This window comes from Orcinus orca, chromosome 20 (assembly GCF_937001465.1).
Source record: "Orcinus orca chromosome 20, mOrcOrc1.1, whole genome shotgun sequence".
NCBI classification, from domain to species: Eukaryota; Metazoa; Chordata; class Mammalia; order Artiodactyla; family Delphinidae; genus Orcinus; species Orcinus orca.
In genome coordinates, this window is record NC_064578.1 from 49,874,094 (window position 1) to 49,893,888 (window position 19,795).

Here is a 19,795-nt window from a genome sequence, read left to right on the forward strand (position 1 = left end):
AATCAAATCACTCTAAGAGGTCTGGAGTCCTTAGGCTGACTCTCTAACAATAATACTAACCACTACCACGTATCTGACTGGTAAATGTTTTATAGCCATTATCCCGTTGAACCCCCATCGCAATCCAGTGACGTGGAAGAAGCGTTTTCTCTCAAACCCCACCAGCTTTACAGAGACTCAGCCTCTGCCCCTGCTAACCTGCTTGGCTCTGTCAGGATTCATTGTGGTTTGGGGTTGAAGGATATTGACCACCTCGGGCTTGGTCATCGCTTGCGGGATTTCTCGGACCTTCTCAGCAATAAAGCTGTGCACAGCATTCAAGGCCTCTGCTGTACCCTGTACCAGGCATACTCGCTCTGTGGTTCCTGTTGAGCAAAGGAGAGAGAGGGCACACTCATCAGACAGGAAGGGGAGCATTCCTGAGAGACAGGCCCCATTCAATGGACGGAGAAGACTGCGGTCCAGAGAGTGGACCTCACTGGCCCCAGGTCACTTGATAAGCCTGGGCAAGCTGGCATGGGCTCCCAGACCATGATGGGTAGCTGGGAGAATGAGAGGAATCCCTGTTTTATTATCTGCATTTCCTCTCCCTCCCTTAAAACAACCCGAGGGGATGGAAGAATGATGCTTAAGTACTTTGCTATGCCCACAGAAGCCCTGGGCAAGGGAGACGGGGCTCAGCTGCCTCTTCCCAGTCCTTGCCGGCTCTCTCGGTTGCTTTGGCAACCATTCACTCACTCCCCCCTCCCCACCTTCTAGAAGCCGAGAGCTCAGGCCTGCAACGGTTGCCACAGTAACTGGAACCCCCTTATCGGTGTGGCTGGCTGGGTCCTCAGCCCACCCCCAGGGGGACTAGGGATGAGGCCCCGTTGCCATGGCAACCCCTGAAAGCCTGCAGCAACGGCCTCTGGGCTTTTGGAGAGGATGGGGAAGGGCTGGGGGATGGGGGAGACAGCAGAGAGGCCTGAGTGCCTGCCTGGACCCACCAGATGGAGGGCTGAGGGGTGGGGGAGGGCAAGGCTGTGGAGAGGGGAGAGCAGAGTGGGGCAAAGGCAACTCATGGAAGAGTGGAGACAGGGGGATGGAGAAAGCAGGGTGAGGTGGGTGCCTTTGCTGGCGATTCTCCAGATATTGGCTGTGGTTCTGACCTGGGCATCCTTACTATGTGTATTGGAGGCGGGCAGCAGGGAGAAGAGGCACTAATTCTGGGTGATGCTGGGATATATGTGTATGGGAGAGACTCTGGGTAACACTGACTGACCAGTGTGAGTACATCTGTGAGGCTGTTTGGGTGAGTGGTGTGTGTGTGCATGTGTATACTTGGGCAGGACTGGCTCAATTATCTTTACGTGTGTGTGTGTGTGCATGTGCGTGTGTGTGTGTGTAAAAGAAAGAGCAGGAGAGACAGAGATATAAAAAGACTGTGACATAGTGATTCCAGTAAAGACGTTTGTGTGTACTCTTGTGTGGGGGGAAAGACTTTGGGTGTCGCTGTGACGTTCAAGGTTATGTACACTATTTGTGAGACTTGAGCTGGGTGTGCCCAAGGGTTTGAGAGTAAGAAACAAAGAATCCCAGGAAGTGGCATTGAGGCTGTACGATGAATGTATAGCACGTGGAGATTGTATGACTCTGTGTGTGTGTGTGTGTGTGTGTGTGTGTGTGTGTGTAAGGGAAAGAGATATCCAGACACCCCTAGGTGTTCAAAAGACTACTTGGATGAGTGGTATGTGGAATGCACATATATGTGTAAGGGTGCGTGTATAGGAAACAGGCGAGACTCTGTGACTGATGTGTGTGAACATGAGGAAGAGAAAGAGACCAACAGGCGGACCCAGGGGTCAGTATGTAAGACTGTTTGGAGGACTGATGTATTTGTGTGTGTGTCTGAGTGTCTGAATTACAGCCAGACAAAGACGACTCCACCAAGCCTGGCCGGGGTGAAGCTGTGAGCGCCTGGCTGATTTGGACGTATTAGGTGTGTGGGGTGTGTGTGTGTGTCTCTTCCTGGGTGAGAATCTCTCTGCAGGACCAGTAAACTCCCTGGGTCTGTAAAAGGTCCTGAGTGTGCGTCAGGCTCCGTGTGCCTGTGTGTCTGGGACACTTGGGGGTGAGTGTCTGGTGTCCTGTGGGCATTCCAGTGTGGCACGCTAGTGTTACCACCCTGACCCCTTGCTTGCCATCTCTCAGCCCGGCAAGCGAGTCTCGCCATGTGTCTGAGTGTCACTGTCTTGGGTCACCGGGGTAGTTGACATCCCCCATCTCCTTTGGGCCGCTGTTCCTCACTCGTACTCCCCTCCACCCCAGAACAATGGCTTGGTCTGAGCCAAGCGTGAGTCAGCGTGCAGGCTGCCTCCGTCTGGGTGTAAATAGGAAAGGGTGTGGGTCAGGGTGGGAACTAGGGGGTGGGGTGGCCCCAGGGAGAGCCTGACTGAAGTGGCCCAGCTCTCCATCTCTGGGAGGCTTCCTTCCAGCTCAGGGAGTCTGTGATCTCACAGACTGGTAGTTCTTAACCAGGGTCCACAGGGGCTTTGGGGGACTCAATTTAACCCTGAAAGAATATCTAATAGTAACAGCTGGTGCTTACATAACACCGATCACCAGGCATCATTCTAAGCACTTTATATGTACTTGTTCACTTTAATACATGAGGCAGGCAATACTATTATTCTTCACTTACTGCTAAGGACACTAAGGCACAGAGGTCTGGGATGTGTCCAAGTTCACTCAGCCAGTAGTGAAAGATCAGGGTTTTGAACCCAGGTGTCTGGCTTCCGAGTCTGGGCTTCTAACCATTGAGCCATCCTGTGCTATATGTGGGGTGGGTGGAGTGTGTGTGTGTGTGTGTGGTGGGGAGAGGCATACAATGATTGCAATTCTGCTTTTGTATTTTTGATGGTAAAAAAGAATATGTATGAATTTATTAAGTAGTCACTTAAGATTTTGCACTTGGCTGCAGAGATGTTATAAATCAATAAAAAAATTTAAGAAGTGTATGTGTCCGTTTTTCTTCTGGGGCTAGGGTCCAGGGCTTCAGGCGGCTCCTCAAAATCAGGAGGAGTTTTAGAATCACTAGAATGTCTGGTGAGCTACACAGAAGACTGTGTGGCTTTGGGCAGGTACCTGCCTCTTCTGGGTCTAAGTTTCTCCATGTATGACCGGGAAGGATTGAATCTGGGGCTTGGGGTTTCTGTATCAAGGAGGGGACACCCTTTGTGTGTTCTACCCCTCCCTTTGGGTAAAGGCCAGGTAGGTTTTTGTTTCATGGAGTAGACACATCAGTGTGTGTGTATGTGTGTGTGTGTGTGTGTGTGTGTGTGAGAGTGTGAGAGAGAGAGAGAGAGAGAGACAGAACCAACTAGGCCCAGAGGACCCTTTCAATTTCTCTATTATCAGTTTTTACCTTTTTACCTTTCACCAGCCACACTGAACAAACTAACCCCCACCCCCAGCCTTTGAACATGCTCTTTCATCTCCCTGGAGCACCCTTCACTGCTGCTTACCTAGCTCACTCTTATTATTCTGGCCTCCTCCTCCAGGAAGCCCTTCCTGATCTCCTCAGGCTGGGTCGGGTGCCCTGTCTGGGCTCCCTCCATCCTCTGGGTTTCCCTGTCCCAGCTCTGACCACTCTAGGTCATCAATGATGTTCGGTTTATCTCCCCCACTGGGATGTGAGATCCGGGAGGGCTAGGCTGGGGTGCCTCAGTCACTGCTTGTGTCCCCATCTCGGTCCGGTATGGTGCTGGCATAGAGAAGATGCTCAGAGAATATATGTTGAATGAATGAATGAAAGGTATCAGCCAGGAGCAGAGGAACACATGCTTGAGCAGTAGCATCTCCATTTCTTACGTTCCTGTGGGTCCTGGGAAGTCCTAGGGACAGGACCAGGATGTAGGGAGCTGTGTCCTGCATCTCTGAGCCAGGAGCTAGTATATGCTGTATGATCTGGAAGTTCCAACTTGGGGATGGGGAGCGGGGCTGGCTGCACATCCAGGGGCTGGGGAGAGATGCTGGCTCACGTTGCTTGTTTGAACAGTGTTCGGCCCAGGAGAGAGGCAATGACTGTCCCATCCTCTGGGGTTCTAGGCTGCCTGGCCAGTGGGATGTGTCACTGAGTTGAGAGGGAATGACATGTGTTATGTCACAGAATGTGATCCAGGGGCAAGGAACCAAGTGTCCTTGGATGAAAGTCCCAAGCAGAGGTCTCATCCGTATCTTGTGGGCTGGGGGAGTGAGGGGGAAAACTGGGCCAGGGAGGAAGAGAAAAGGGGGTTGTGCCAGGTTCCCTGGACTGTTCTCTAAACCTCTTGCCAAAGCTGCTTAGTTAGATGGGAGGCAGGGGGGTGGAGGGAGGAGAGAGAGAGAGAAAGAGACACAGAGAGAGAGAGAGAGAGAGAGACAGAGAGAGAATATGAATTTGTCCTGACCCTCGGCTCCAGCTCTGGTGTTTGACCTAAAAAATCCAAGGGGATTAAGGATGAACTAGAACCAGTGCTGGACCAGAGATGCAGTTCAGGGGGGCCTTCCCTGGATTCCTAGATGTCAAAACTCAGGCATAGGTCTTGGGAGGGATATATGAAGGGGTGAGAGATATTGAGGGAGATTATAGAGAGTGGAGGGGCCTGGAAAAATTTATGATTGAAGGAAGGGAGATAGAGCTGGAGGAGAGGCAGAAAAGGGGCTGATTTTGGAGAGAGGGGAAGAAAAAAAACACGAGGGAGCTGAGACTTAGGAGAAAAAGAGAAACATAAAGGGAGAGATGGGCAAGCAGGGGCAGAAAGAAATGAGGGGCAATGCCGGCAAAGAATGACCCCATTGAGGGGCGCTACCAACTACTGCTTGAATGGGTGACTGAACAGAGAGAGTTGGGAGAGGAAGACAGAGAAAAATGTGAGAATAAGAGAAGTGGGGGAAAAGGAAAATATGGGGAGAGAGATGGGAAGACAGAAAGGGAAGGGAAGAGGAGGGGAGGAAGAGGAAAAAGCCAAGACAGACAGACTGGCTGGGAGGCTAAGAGAACAGAGATGGGGGATGTCCAAACGGAACCAGAGAGACAGAGCAGAAAGCAGAGCAGGAGGAGACAGAGAGAAGCCGATGGGAATGGAGCCTAAGGGAACAAGAGATGGGAAAGTCAGAAACAGAATGAGAGACACATAAAGAATGACACAGATGGAAAACCAGAGCGACTCAGATTGGGGCAAGATGGGGTGACAGAGAAATCCAAAGGGAAAGAGTCTATGTAACATGCATGGCTGGCCCCCCAAGCCCTGAGGGACACCCTAACACCTGCCTCCTTGGCCCCCCCCCACCAGCTCCTCCAACTGACCCAAAGGGGCAGGTGTGTGGGAAGGGGCACATCTGCCAGCACATCATGCAAATGAGCTCATGAATATGCAGCAGCCCCATTGTCTTGCCCTGCCCCCACCCCCATCTGCTCAGGCCTGGCCCCTGGGGCCGAGGGCAGCTCTGTCCCCTGAGGGGGAGGGGAGGCCCCCTACCACTCTCACTGCCCCTAGGGCAGCCCTTCCCCCTCCTAGAGGGCCCAGGTGGGAGGGATGGGAGGCCGGAGGAAGAGGGCTGGGCTGGGGCTCACCCGGATAGAAGTCTTTGGACTTGGAGAGCTTGATGGTAGCTCCCGTCTCCTTCTGCAGCTGCACGATGGTCTGCCCGCCCTTGCCAATGATGGAGCCCGCCGCGTAGCTGGGGATCAGCACCTTCAGGAAGTATTCGCCTTCCTCTGCAGGGGCACACAGAGGGGACGGGAGTCAGGGGAGAAGGCTCTTCACCTTTGGACGGTACCTCCAGGGAGGCACTGGCATGGGCTGGGCTAGGAAACCACTGGGATCACAGTCACACAGAGAAGCAATGACCAAGAGAATAGCAGTAGGAAAATGAAACACGCCATGATCTTCATTCGCTCATTTATTCATTCATTCCGCAAATAATTCCTGAGCACCTGCTACGTGCTTGGCACCGTTCTAGTGAAACAGCCATGAAGAAAACAGACAAAGCTTCCTGATTTCGCAAATAAGGCAAATAAGGCCAAAAGAGTTTTGGTGATTCAGCCAAGAGCTCACACAGCTACACTCTTCTAGAGGGGGGAGACAGACAGTATGTGTTACGTTGTCGGATGGTGGTAAGTACGAAGAAAACAAAAAGAGGCAGGAAAGAGGAAGGGGAGTGTAGGTGCTGCACTGTCAGATCCGATGGCCAGGAAAGCCTTCCCCAAGAATGTGGCATTCTTTGTTCATCAAACATTTCTATAGCACCCAATATGCGCTAGACTCTGTTCCAAGTAATTTACAAATACGAGGTTTTTTTCATTTTCACACTGAGGCTGAGGGAGGTACTTAAAAAAAAAACCCATTCTCCAGATAAGTAAACAAAGGTGAAGAAACTGCTCCCGTTCACATAGCTAGTAGGTGGCAGGGCTGAGATCTGAACCCCAGCTGGCTCCAGAGTCCATGCTCTGAACCATTATGATACACCCTTTCCAGACAGTCGAGGAGGAAACAGAACTATGGGGCTATGTGGAGGAAGAGCAAGTGCAAAGGCCCTGGGCTGGGGTTATGCCTGCGTTGTTTGAGTGAGAGAGAGGTGGCCAGTGTTGCTGGGGCTGAGTGAGAGAGGAGGAGAGTTAGAAGAAATGAGGGCTGAGAGGGTTGGAGGTAGTGGTGGAGTGTTCAGGCTTGTGGACCAAGGTGGTTTTTATTCCAAGTGAGATGAGAGCTACGGGAAGGCTCTGAGCAGAGGAGGGATGTGATCTGTCTTAGATTTTAAGAAGATCCCTCTGATGCTCATGAGGTGAGCAGACTGTGACATGCATGGGTGGAAGAGCATGAGGCAACTGCAATGGTCCAGGCAGGAAGTGACGGTGGTCTGACTGCTGGAAGCAGCGAAGGGGGAGGGGAGAGGAGGGCTGGACTCCGGAGAGGTTCTAACACTCACTACTGAGCCAGCGCTCTGCTGAGTGCTTTGCCAGCTTGATCTCATCCATTCCTCACAACCGTCCGCTGAGGTGGGTAGAATGAGCTCCATTTTTACATAAGGAGAAACTGAGGCACAGAGCAGTGAAGGTACCGGCCCAAGGGCACCAAGACAGTTGCTGGGCTGAGATTCAAATGCAACTCGGATTCATTTTTTGCCCACCCATGCTTAACACTTTCCCCTGCTGGTGGCTAAAGACCAATGTGCTCCAGGACAGACTCAAAGACCTAGAGGTGGTGAAGTCGCACCCAGGACCCTTTATGGGGCTTTGGTCATTCTTTGTTATGGACCAGTTTTCTTGGTCATGTGTAAAGCCCTTTGTTAAAGCAGTCTCAAGGCAAGTGCCTAACCTTTCCCACCTTCTAACCAAACTGTCGCCCCCAGGGTAGACATTCGGGAACTTTCTGAGTCTAAGTTACTTTGTGATTTGGCCCCCGTCCACATTTCCAGCTGCAAACCCTCATCTTCCTCCAGGTGCACTAGACACATTTTCCTTTTTGTTCCTCAAACTTCCCTCCTCCCTCCCACCTCAGGGCCTTTGCACATTCTCTTTGCCTGGAACTCCCCTCCCTCAGTGAATCCCTCTTGTCCTTCAGGTCCCCCCTCAAATGTCCCGTCTTGGACTGGAACTCTGAGGAGGGGAAGGATCCCTCTGTCTCATGCCTTTGGAACGATGTACCACAGTCATCCAGTGTGGGCCACATCACTGAAGCTCGCCCTTGTGTCCATGGACTCATGCAGCGCCCAGCGCTAGGTATGCAATAAACACTGGGAAAAGGAAGGGATGAGCCAGGCCATTTTGCTTCCAAAGCTTAAGGTCTTAGGCCATCATCCCCCACTGGTTTTTCAACTTTTTCTTTTAAGCAAAGGAAACCTATTTTCAATGTCTCCCGTGAAACTCCAACATCTAGAGCAGATAAAAGAGAAACTGCTCTGTTGAAAGTGGGGGCAGGGTGGGACTTCCCTGGCGGTCCAGTGGCTAAGACTCTGCACTTCCACTGCAGGGGCCGCGGGTTTGATCCCTGGTGGGGGAACTAAGATCCCGCGTGCCGCACCGTGAGGCCAAAAATTTTTAAATTTAAAATAAAAGTGGGGGCAGGACTGGGGACTGGGAGTCATGCCCATCTCCACCTGGTCCCTTAAGATTGAAAGTTCTGGGTTCCCTGATGTGTGAAGATGGAGGTATGAGGGCAGGATGTGGCTTTGCAGGCATGGGGAGGGATCCAGAAGTAAGGGGTTTCCTTTAGCCCAAGGCAATCCTCTTAAACTTGCCTAATCAGACCACTAAGCCTATTAGGTAATTAGCCCCCCAGGGTGCCCTTCCATCAATCATCCTGACACCCGACCCCCCCAAATTACTTCCTTCCTTGGCCTCACAGAGGTGGTCCCTTGCCAGCCCTGCCCCTCAACCTGACAGAGTTGGGGGGCTAGTTCTCCACCTTTGGAAAGTTCAGAAAGATGGGAAGGTGTTCTCACTAGAACGCCATCCTCTTTCCTTCTTTGATTTCATTCCCCATCTTTTCTCCAGCCAGAGCCACTTCCCCAGCTTCCCTCTTGAAGATGGAAGGTAATCGTCTGCTCTGAAGAAAACTGGGGACGCCCCCCACTCCCCTCCTTCACATTTCCTCAGGTCTTGTCTGAGAATCTCCGAATGAAATGGCAGAAACAGCCCTAGACTGAGTGCAACTTTTGTCACTGATGGGTTGCGTGGCCTTGGGCGAGTCTCCTCACCTCTTTGGGCCTCTGTTTTCTCATCTGTAAAATGGGGACAGGAGAGCGCTAGTTCCTGGAGTTATTATCATTAATGAAATGCTAAACTGTAAAGTACTTAGGAGGGTCTCAGGCACACAGACCACTTGAGAAATGTCAGATATCATCATCATCGTTATTAATATTACCTATTTCACGAACACAGGTAACATTCTTATCACAGTGTCTGGTACACAGTAAGTGCTCTATGTCAGAGAGACTTACTGGTAAGTGGGGAAATGAGCCTCCAAGGTTTGGGGTTTTGTTAGGAAATAGAAGGAGGGGAGACCCCACTTCCTTCATCACCTTTCCCCAGGCTTCTCCCTGCTTTTTGGAGGAGGAATGTCTTCTCACTGATAGAAACGAGGCTCTGCTTCCACTCACCCTCCCAGCATCTCTGTAACTCTCTTCCCGAATTTGGCCCTTGCTGTGTCCCTCTGTACTATTATTTCCTTGCTTCTTCTCTCCCTCTTCCCTCCCTCGTTCCAACAAATCCTTCCTGAGCATCTGCTACGTGCCAGGCCTTGTTTTAGATCCCGGGGACATAGCAGGGAGCAAGACAGACAGTCCATGCCCTTTAAGTCCACTCCCTCTTAAAATGTGAATGCATCTATTTAAAGAGGACATTTAAAAAATCATTGCTAATAGTCCAGTTTGAAGGGCTGGTTATATTTTTTTCTCCCAAAGCACACTGATATAAACTAAAAATGATCCCCCAAAAAAGTCTGTCCGTGGACCCCCTTAAACCACCTTGTGGGCGCTTGGCAGTCCTTATATCAGACTAGTGGAAGTTTGGAGGCCCCTCCTCAGAGGCCAGAGTCCTCCTCTCGCTTGTAGAAGCTCAGGATTCTAAGTCCCAGGAGTCCCCATAGTAGCCCACAGTCTGCTCTGGTTTTCTTCAGAATCTTTTGCATCTCCCACCGTGGGAAGCCCACCTCCGCCAGGAAGAAGCCAGGCCTTTATCTGCCAGCCTGCCTTGTAGCACAGGGCAGACACGTGACCTCACCTCAGCTAAACCCGGAGTCCCCAGACCTCACACATCCCACCCTGTTTGAGAAACCAAGGCTCTGCCTGTGAAAAAGTGCTTCCTTCTACCAAAGCAAAATCTAGATGCCAGAACTTTCCACCCACCCACCCTTCCCTTCACTTTTCCTTTGGGGTTCAGGCAGCTCCCTCTACACAGGACAGCAAATGAAGATGCCAACTTCAGCATTCCGGGTTCCCCTCTGCTGTGATTTCAATATTTCCACCTCGGGATCAAGCCGCCTTTCCACTTTCTAGTCATTCTGAGTCTCTGGTCCCCCCTTCCCTTTTGTGCCCACCCTCCTCAGGAATGCTTATAAAAGTTTCCAAAAAGTAACCAATATTCCCCCACCTCCACAAATAATGTTAACCTACCCAGAAGATTTGAGGTGCTATGGGAAGAGTGGCACTTTATACAGAGAGTTGATCCCGAAAGGTGGCTCGGATCTGGGAGACGGGGCAGAATTAGATGCGGCAGAGGTGTTGTTTTGGTGACAGTATATTTCAGGGGGAACCAAAGTTGGGGTGTTGTACTCGTGGTTCCTGCTCTTGTCTGGGGGTCGGGGGTGGAAGCATCGGTGTGTCCTGTGGAGGTATGAGGAGGCTGGGGTGGGATGTGCGTGAGGATGTCGCTGGCGGAAGACAAGATGGCAGGGGTGTGGTTGGGAGTGGGACCCCTGAGGAGGGATGGGATGTTGGCTGGGTGACACCTTTCTGTGAATGACGGTGTTGCCTGTCCATGTGAGAAATGTAATCCAACTGTCTTTGAGTTGTGACATTGTCTCCAAGTGAGAGAGAGGTGGATGGGGTATGATTTCCTTGGGGCGAATCACCACTGGATGGTAAATCAGGAATGTGACATTCTCAGTAGCAATAATAATGATGATGATAATAGTAATAATAATAGCTATTGTTTACTGAGCGCTTACTATCTGCCAGGCCTGATGCCGTATGCTTCACATACAATCTCACTGAACCCACACAACAGCCTGGAGAGGTGGAGGTGCCTCTTACAGTACCCATTTCCCAGATGAGAACACTGAGGCTCAGAGCAGTGAAAGAACTCACCCGAGGGTCCCACATCAAGCACATGACAGTGATGAGAGGAACCCTGGAAGCTCTCATTCTAGGGCTCTTAACCTTGGTGATACTGACTTTGTGTTAACGATCAAGGATCTTGGGAGCAAGGCCTGGCTGCTGTAAGCTACATTTGGGGTGTGAGGTGTGTGTGTGCGGTGGGGAGTTGCTGTTTCTGTGTATATGGGGCTGACAGAGGTGGGAATACAGTCAGGAGTATGGGGGCCATTCTAGTAGCACCTTAAGAGTTATCATCTGTAGGAATTCCCTGGCGGTCCAGTGGTTAGGTCTGAGCGCTTTCACTGGTCAGGGAACTAAGATCCCGCAAGCCACACGGCGTGGCCAAAGAAAGAAAAAGAGGTATCGTCTGTACTCAAGAGAGACACTCTGTTACCGTGCCACCAGACTGGGATTATTTGTTTCTCCACTGAGTTCCCAACTGGAGTTTCCATCCAACCTCTTCACTCAAGCCCTCCTGTCCTTAGCGCCTCGTCTCCTTCCCGACGGTGTCTGCCTGCCAGTTACAGTGCCCAGAAGCCAGTTTTAACAGCCACCATCTCCTCTATCAGCCCCTAGGCTGGCACCATGGGTAGGAGCCAATCTGCCCAGGCTGGCACGACTTGCTGTGACACCCTAGAAAGTCCCTTACCCCTCTGAGCCTTGGTTTGCTTGCCTGAAAATGGGGTTCACTATAGAGTCTACCCATGCAATGGAGCCAGCCTCCTGAGTTCAAATCCTGGCTCTGCCTCTTATTAGCTGACTGACCTTGGGCAAGTTAATTAACCTCTCTGTGCCTCAGTGTGTCACCTGTAAGATGGGTAACATAATCAGATTGTAAGGATTATTAAATGATTGGTCCGTGCTCAGTGTTTTCCCTAATACTTCTGGTGCACTGTGGCACCATAACTGGCAGCCATTGTTATAATTTATTATTATTATTTATTTATTATTATTAGTATCACATCATAGAATGTTGGGAGAATTAAATGAAATATTGCATGTAGGGCAGTAAGCAAGAACACTGGTAGCTGCTGTCATCTGTAACTATTGTTATTTCCCCATTTGGCAGATGGTGACGCTGAAGCTCAGAAAAGGCGTGAGGTTGACCCAGTGTCCCACAGACATGAAAATATTATTGGAAGGAGCCGTCAATTTTGAGATGAAAGTCCTGGACAGTTGCCCAGCCCTGGCCCTGAGGGTTTCTGCAAATGGAGGACTGTCCTTTCGCATCTCTGGGCCTCAGTTTCCCCTGGGAAGAGTCTGGAGGAGAGGGTCCCTAAGGGCTCACCCTAGTTTCCCCACAGCTGAAGAAGGCAGGATGCACAGTGGCTGAGCACATGAGCTCTGGAGCCAGGCAGCCGAGGGCTGGAGAGATCCCAGCTTCCCCACTATGAGCTGTGTGAGTTCGGGCTAGTGGCTTCATTTCGCTAAGCCTCAGTTTTCCTCATCTGCAAAAGCAGCTCAAATCATCTCCCCCAGGGCTGTACTGGGAAATTAACCCGTATCTCAGAGCCTGACTCGTAGTAGGTGCCAAACACTTGGACCTGACCGTCCTGGCAGCATCACAGTTAGGTGGTGCTGCTGTGCTCTGAGTGCTCAGATTTTGAGCATCTCAGCCTCTTTAAGAGAAGGATGAGACCTCCTCCCCTTCCCCCCAGCAGGGGTGGGGCTGGACCTCCAGCCTGGGTTCAGGGACCGCCTGGGTACCCGACCCTTCCTAGGGCTGGGAATGGCAGTGAGGCAGGAAGGAGGCAAGGATGTGGCAGGGACACATTCATGTGTGTGCTGGGGGTGGGGGAGCAGGAAGAAGGACAGGAAACTCCCTCCCACCCCTCCCCCAACTTCCCTTTCCTCCAATTTCTGCTGGACACCCTCACAGGCAGCCAGGGGTTCCCCATTTCCTATCGCACCTGGCCAGGGGCGGCAGGGGGCTGGGACGGGAGGAAGAGATGGCTCCTGTTCATCCAAGGAGAGGAGGTGGGAGGTCCCCACCCCACCCACTACAATGCCCGAGGCCATCCCTTTCCCATCCGGAGGAAAAGGCCAGAGGAAGCAGAGATTTTGGCCAAGGTGACCGCTGGGAAGGGCTTGTCTGTTCTGGGGTCTCCCTCCTTCCAGGGAGCTAATGGGCTGGGCTCTGAGTCCCCTGACAAACCCTACCTCACGGGTAGACATACACCTAGAGTTCCCAGCTTGGCTTTTATTCTCTGGTACACATACCTCTTCACACACACACAGTGAGGGTCCCTCTTGTCTTACACACACACCCCTCTGTGTTGTCAAACATGCAGCCATCACACACACACACACACACACACACACACACACACACACACTCCCTTGTCACACACACACAGAATCATCCCCACACCAACCATTTCACACACAGCCCCTTGTTACACATATACACACACTTGGGTGTCACACATACACCTTCCCTTTTCCCACCCCCTGGGTGTCACATGCACACGTTCCTGCACCCGGTCACATGGGCCCCCATCCTTCCCTTTCCTTGTTACACCCTCATGAATTTCACCACAGAGCCCCAGTCTCTCCCCTGTCACACCCCCACCTTCCCTTGTTGCACACACCCCCTCTGATGTCACCATTGCACACCTCCGTGTGTCACACCCAGCCACAGCCTCTCTGGAGTCACGCCCACACTCTTTTCTTGTCATATACCCACACCAGCTTCTCCTGGTCCCACCCCACCCGGGACACGCCTGTGTCACACACACTGAACTGCCATCCTCTGATCCACACAGCCTCTCATGGCTCACACCCAGAGCCGGCCCATTCGGCAGCCCACACACACCTCCTTGCATGTCACACACACCCTCTCACTCATGTGTCACACTCTGCCACAGTCCCCTCTGGAGTGACATGCACGCACTTGTCACATATACCCCTATGGGGGTCTCAAACACGGAGCCCAGCCCCTCTCACCCTCTCATCTCTTACACACACACACACACACACACACACCCTCCTTCCTGTCATATCCATGATCCCTAATGTCACACATCCAGGCCTTACAGGGCTCACACGCACACATGAACACACACACACACCTGTCCCAGCCACACATTCTCTCACTGAGCTTTACACACCCACCCTTTCCTCCATGTCACCCAACACACCCACCTAGCTTGTCCCCACGCAAAATCCCGCCCATGGCCCACACATGCCTCCCTCCGGGACAACCCTTGCTCAGGACATCCCCAGGGAGGGAGGCTGGGAAGCTCCGGGTCCACAGGCCTCCTCAGCTCCTTCCCCTCCCCCCGCCAGGACACGCCAGCCCGGGAACACCCCTGCCCCGAAAGGGTCACATCACACACCCCTCAAGGACACAGAGACACCCGATCGGAGGCACCCACGCCCCCCATCCTTTGCGCGCCCCCAAGGACACTTACCACCCCCTCCCCCCCAAGTCCTCTCAACGCAGACAAAGCTCCCAGCCCAGGGCCGCGGCGAGAGGGGGAAGGGGTCCTGTTCCCTCCCCAACTCCCCTCTCCGTTCCCCAGTCTAGGGAGGGGCGCCCTTCCCCTCCCCAGAGCCCTTGCACCTGCCATTTGGGGGGGAGGAGGCTGGAGAAAGGCGCGGCCCCCTGCCCGCTCCCCCACCCGGAGCCGCAGCCCTTTCTCACCTCCCGTGTTGCTGCGCTTGGTGCAGACCACCTCGGGGGGCGTTTCGAGGGGCCTTTTGCGGGAATCCGGGGCCTCGGGCTCCATGGGGGGGGCCTGGGGCGGCGGCTGCTGCTGCTGCGGCGGCTGCGGCGGCGGCGGCGGCGGCTGCTGTGGCGGCGGCGACGGCTGCTGGGGAGGCTGGGGTTGCGGCGGCGGCGGCGGCGGGGGCGGCGGCGGCTGCGGGGCCGCGGAGGCCGTGAAGAGGCCGTGCACCGCGCCGGCGGCCATCATCCTCATGGTGGGGGGGGCTGGGGGACGGGGGAGAGGGAGGGGGAGGGAAGGGGATGTGGGAGGGGGAGGGGGCGGTGGCGGAGGGATGGGGGAGGGGGAACCCCGGAGAGGGGAGGAGGGAGGGAGCTGCTTCTGGGGGGCTGACAGAGCCTGGAGAGCGGATGTGAGCGGGACGGGAAGGAAAAGGGGGTCTCGGATAGGGCCCAGAGAGAACTGAGGGGTGGGGTCTCTCTCAAGATTACGGAGGCCGGGGGACTGGCCGCGCCACTGTGGGGGACGGGACCCCCTTCTTTGCTCCCCGGGGCAGAGGGCCTAGCCCCCCAGACCCTGCCCGGGGCGGGGGGCCGGAGGAACGGGGCCGGAGATGGGAGGCGGAGGCGGCCGCTAGTGGGGACCCGGGGGGCGGCGAGCGCGGGCGGCAGCGGTGGCTGGGCTGGCGGTGGCTGCTGGCCCGAGCATCTTCTTCCCGGAGGCTCCCACAGCGGCCTGGCCCCTCCCACCCGCGCAAGGTCACGCCCATGCAGGTCAGGGCCACGCCCTTCGACGCCCCATTGGCCTGTCCTTAAATCCTGGACCACGCCCCCAGAGTTGACTACGCCCCTCCCCGCAGCTACGCGAGGGACCAGGCTCTCCCAGGCTGCAATAACCCTGGGCTCCTCCAGTTTCCCCACCCCTCGCCTGTAATGAGCGTTTATTGAACAAGTACTTACCATGTGCCAGGTCCGGTTCTAATTACCATGTGCCAGTTCCGGTTCTAAGTAAGCACGTCACAAACATTATCACATTTAATTCCTAGAGCAACCAATTCTGTGAGGTACTCCTGTTACCCCCGTTTTACAGATGAGGAAACTGAGCCTCAGCCACTTGACATCACTTGGTTGCTAAAAGAAATCCCACTTCACATATCTCGCATCCCCGACAGCTGGGAAATTGCTCCTCAAATCTTTCATCTATCCCTTGAAGAATCGACACAGAGTTACTGCAAGGGCTTAGGGGACTGAGTTCAATGAACACCTGACTTACAAAATGTAGTGCTTGAGCCTAGCACCCAACTGACACTCAATTCAATCAATGGCACTTATGAACCTACAAAGTGCCAGGCACTGTCCCAAACACTGGGATACAACAGGGGACTAAACAGTCTTGGCCCTTAAAGAGTAAGTATTACTATTCACGTCATTAAGAAAACCTGATTTTCATATGACAGATGGAGGCCCAGGAATGTGGAGTGTAGCTTGTCCAAGGGTGTATAGGTAGACAGAGGGAAAACTGGGATTCAAACATAGGCCAAGCTTAATTTCAGAGCCCAAAGTCACTGGAAGTAGGGGCCCCTTCCTTAGAATGGATCATTGCTAATATTTAAATTTGTCTGATACATGAATTTTCTTCTCCCTGGATTTCTGGTCTCCAAGGATTCTTTTTCCTTCCTAGGTCAGCCAGAGGCAAGATTAGGCTCAGAGGGGGCCTGGATGGGGGTAATTGTGGCAGCTGGGGGGCCCCTCCCTCTGCTCCACCCCACTCCTGTCCCTCCCTTGCCACGCTCTCAGGTCCCCAGGATGGGGAGGGTAGCAGATGGCCTGGGGTGGATGGGGTGGCCGCCCATCTGTCCCCTCCCCCCCATTGTCCCCAGAGTCAAAGGGGATGGGAGGGGGTTGTGGTCCACTGCAGTCTGGATCCTCCCCCTCCATCTTCTTGGAGGGAGCTGAGGAGCTGGTTGCCATGGAGACAGAGAAGAGGCAGAGGGATGCAGGGAGATACTGGGGTCAGGCAGAGATCCACACCTTAGACCTTCGAGTCACATGTAGTCACACCACACAGGTATATATATCCCAACATCCGTGGAGTAAGGTGTGAAATTCCCCCCAACACACACAGAGTCACACAGGTCCCCCTGCAGACACACAGGTGCACACTCAACAATTTTACACAGGCACACTCTAATGTATGAAGAAGACTCACAGGGAATAGGCATACACACACATACACACACACCCATAATGCACCTTCACTCATGTGAATGTGCATTGCATTATACACATTCACAAAGCCACGCCACAGGTTCTCATGCACAAATAGATACATAATCTAATATCTGAGTATGTCCCAGGTGCACCTATTCAGAGCCAAAACAAATCCACACTTGGCCACACACATAATGAGAATTTACACGTACAGGATCAAAGCTACAAGACATACACAACCTATGTTACATAAGGCATACATGTTAGTGACGTGATAGATAGACTGACAAACAGACTCAATTGTGTCTTCCACACTAATTGCGGAATCACACACATTTAGATACATGACCCACGTAGACTAATGCACAAAATGCATGGGACCTCGCAGGCCACTCAGCAACACACACAGCACACATGGAGTCAGGGTGCTGCTCAGCCCCCACCCTCAAGTCATGCCTGCAGCCCCAGTTCCACACACACACCCCAAGCCCTCCCATTTGGACACACACAACAGCACGGTCGGTCACGCACTCACACTCACACACAAACACAAACCTCCTCCTAGATATTTTTAAACCCAGGCTAGTTCTGCTGCTATGGCAACCGCCCCAAACCCATTGCCATAGCAACACAACGTCAGCCTTCCAAGCACCAAATCCTGGGGGATTGCAGGGCCCCAATCAGAGGCCAGTGCAGGGGGAGGCTGCACCCTCTGCCATCATCTGTGCCACCCCAGTACCCCCACCCTAGAGCCTTTAGGGAAGCAGTCACCCTAGGCTGGTCAGGGGCTGGAACCAGGGATACAAGACCCCCAGACTGAGCTGGAGACAGGGGCAGCTCTCGACTTGCTTTCTCCTCCTGCCCCCCCAGAGCTTTATGGAGGGGCTCATGGGACAAAAGTCAGCCTGTACTGGACACACACAAGCCTGGCTTTGAAACCTGGCTCTGCCATTTACAGGCTGTGTGACTTGGGCACGTCTTTACCCTCTCTGAGTCTCCTGTTCCTTAATTCGGAAAATGTCGTTGCTGCTGATACTAACATCCCGAAGGACTATTGTGACTAGGTGGTTAAAAGCCCAGGCAGATCTGCATCTAAATTCTGACTGTCCTGCTTCCTAGCTGTGCGAACTCAGGCAAGGGCCTCCCTTTCTCCGCGACAAACTTCGGGGGCAAATAGTAGTCTAATTACATAGAGATGTTGGGAAGATTCCCAACCAAGGGGTGTGGCCACTGACTGATCTAAGAACTTTACACTTATCTCAACTTATTTAAGTCTTGAGCATGGCTTTATGGGTAGTTACTATTATTATTCCTATTTTGCAGTAAAGGAAACAGGTTCAGCGAGCTTGCCTCGGATCACACAGCTACAAAGTTTTGAAGCATGAGATTTGAACCCAGACAGTCAAAGATGCGTCCTTAGCCATTTCTCTCTCTTGCCTCTCAAAGAGGGGAGTTTGGAGAAGAGTGATAGAATGGTGGATTCTTGGAAATGCTTTCTGGCCTCGGTTTTCTAGCCTGCAAAATGGGGGTTCAACCAGTACTGCTGGCTGGGATGATGAAGGATCTCTGAGTCAGCTTGCACCTGGAGGCTCTGGGGATGAGCTGGCACAGCTGAGTTCTTTGTGTAGGTGGGGAGCAGACTAGGAGGGGCAGGGCCAGCGGGCGAGTGAGCAGGCTCAGGGAGGGAGGTTGGCTGGGACTCAGGCCCTGCTCTCCTCCTTCCCAGCCTGGCGACATCAGGCATGCGCTTTCTCCAGTATGAGCCTCAGTCTCACCATCTGTCAACTGGGAATCATTAACAGTGCTTGGGGTGTGGCCGGGTGTCCAAGACCAAAGCAGGTAAAATCACTTGGCATGGGTCCCAGCAAAGAGAGAAATCTAAGCTGATATTAACATCATCCATCCAGTCTGTACATGGGATTTGGGAGAGGCAGGTCTGTGTAGTGCAGGGTTTGGCAAAATGTTTTGACCCACAGTAAGAAATACATTTACATCATGATTCCAAGACATGTGACACTGAAACAAAAGTTTCTTTTTTTTTAAATTTTATTTGTATTTTGGCTGCGTTGGGTCTTCCTTGCGAGGGCTTTCTTTAGTTGCGGCAAATGGGGGTTACTCTTCGGTGCGGTGCGTGGGCTTCTCATTGCGGTGGCTTCTCTTGTTGCGGAGCAAGGGCTCTAGGCGCACAGGCTCAGTAGTTGTGGTGCAAGGACTCAGTTGCTCCGCAGCATGTGGGATCTTCCCGGACCGGGGATCAAATCCATGTCCCCTGCATTGGCAGGCAGATTCTCAACTACTGCGCCACCAGGGAAGTCCCCAAAAGTTTCTTGAAATCATACTTCACCTATACCTTAGTCTATACTATGTCTATACTATGTGCACAGACTCTGATCTAGTCTAGGCTATTGAAAAATGCTCGTCGATTTCACAGTCCACTAACCAGTTGTGACACGCAGTATGAAAAACCCTGGAGTGGAGGTTATGAGGTGGAATCCTGGAATCATTGGAGGATTTTAAGCAGGGGAGTGACATGGGCATCAAAGGGGCAATGGAGGGGAAGGAGCCAGCCTGGGGGCTGGGATTGAGCCAGAACAGACTCCAGGGAGGAGGGGTTCTTTGCCTGGACCCCAGTAGGGGCAGGAGAGATGGAAGGGTGTGATCAGAACCCAACGTACAGGGCTTCCCTGGTGGCGCCGTGGTTAAGAATCCACCTGCCAATGCAGGGGACACAGGTTCGAGCCCTGGTCCGGGAAGATCCCATGTGCCGTGGAACAACTAAGCCCGTGAGCCACAACTACTGAGCCTGCGCTCTAGAGCCTGCAAGCCACAACTACTGAAGCCAGTGAGCCACAACTACCGAAGCCCGTGTGCCCAGAGCCCGTGCTCAACAGGAGAAGCCACCACAATAAGAAGCTCGCGCACCACAATGAAGAGTAGCCCCCGCTTGCCGCAACTAGAGAAAGCCCGTGTGCAGGAACGAAAACCCAATGCAGCCATAAATAAATAAATTAATTAAATTAAAAAAAAGAACCCAACATACAGAGCAGTTAACGCAGGGTATAGCACACAACGTATAGTAGC

The 19,795-nt window shown here is 52.9% G+C and overlaps 1 protein-coding gene across 2 annotated transcripts in view; it reads right to left on the reverse strand.

Moving 5' to 3' along the window:
* NOVA2 (NOVA alternative splicing regulator 2) overlaps positions 1 to 15,233 on the reverse strand; it is a 31,335-nt gene extending 16,102 nt beyond the window's left edge. For both annotated transcript variants that reach the window (XR_007474287.1, XM_004271144.4), the window contains exons 1-3: positions 14,483 to 15,233; positions 5,594 to 5,737; positions 199 to 365 (exon numbers count right to left, since the gene is read on the reverse strand). Coding sequence is in view for 1 of the 2 variants with exons in the window: in XM_004271144.4 (XP_004271192.2) it covers positions 199 to 365; positions 5,594 to 5,737; positions 14,483 to 14,759 (588 nt within the window). In the remaining variant the exon portion in view is untranslated. The remainder of the gene's footprint in view (positions 1 to 198; positions 366 to 5,593; positions 5,738 to 14,482) is intronic.
* Between the last annotated feature and the right edge of the window lie 4,562 nt (positions 15,234 to 19,795).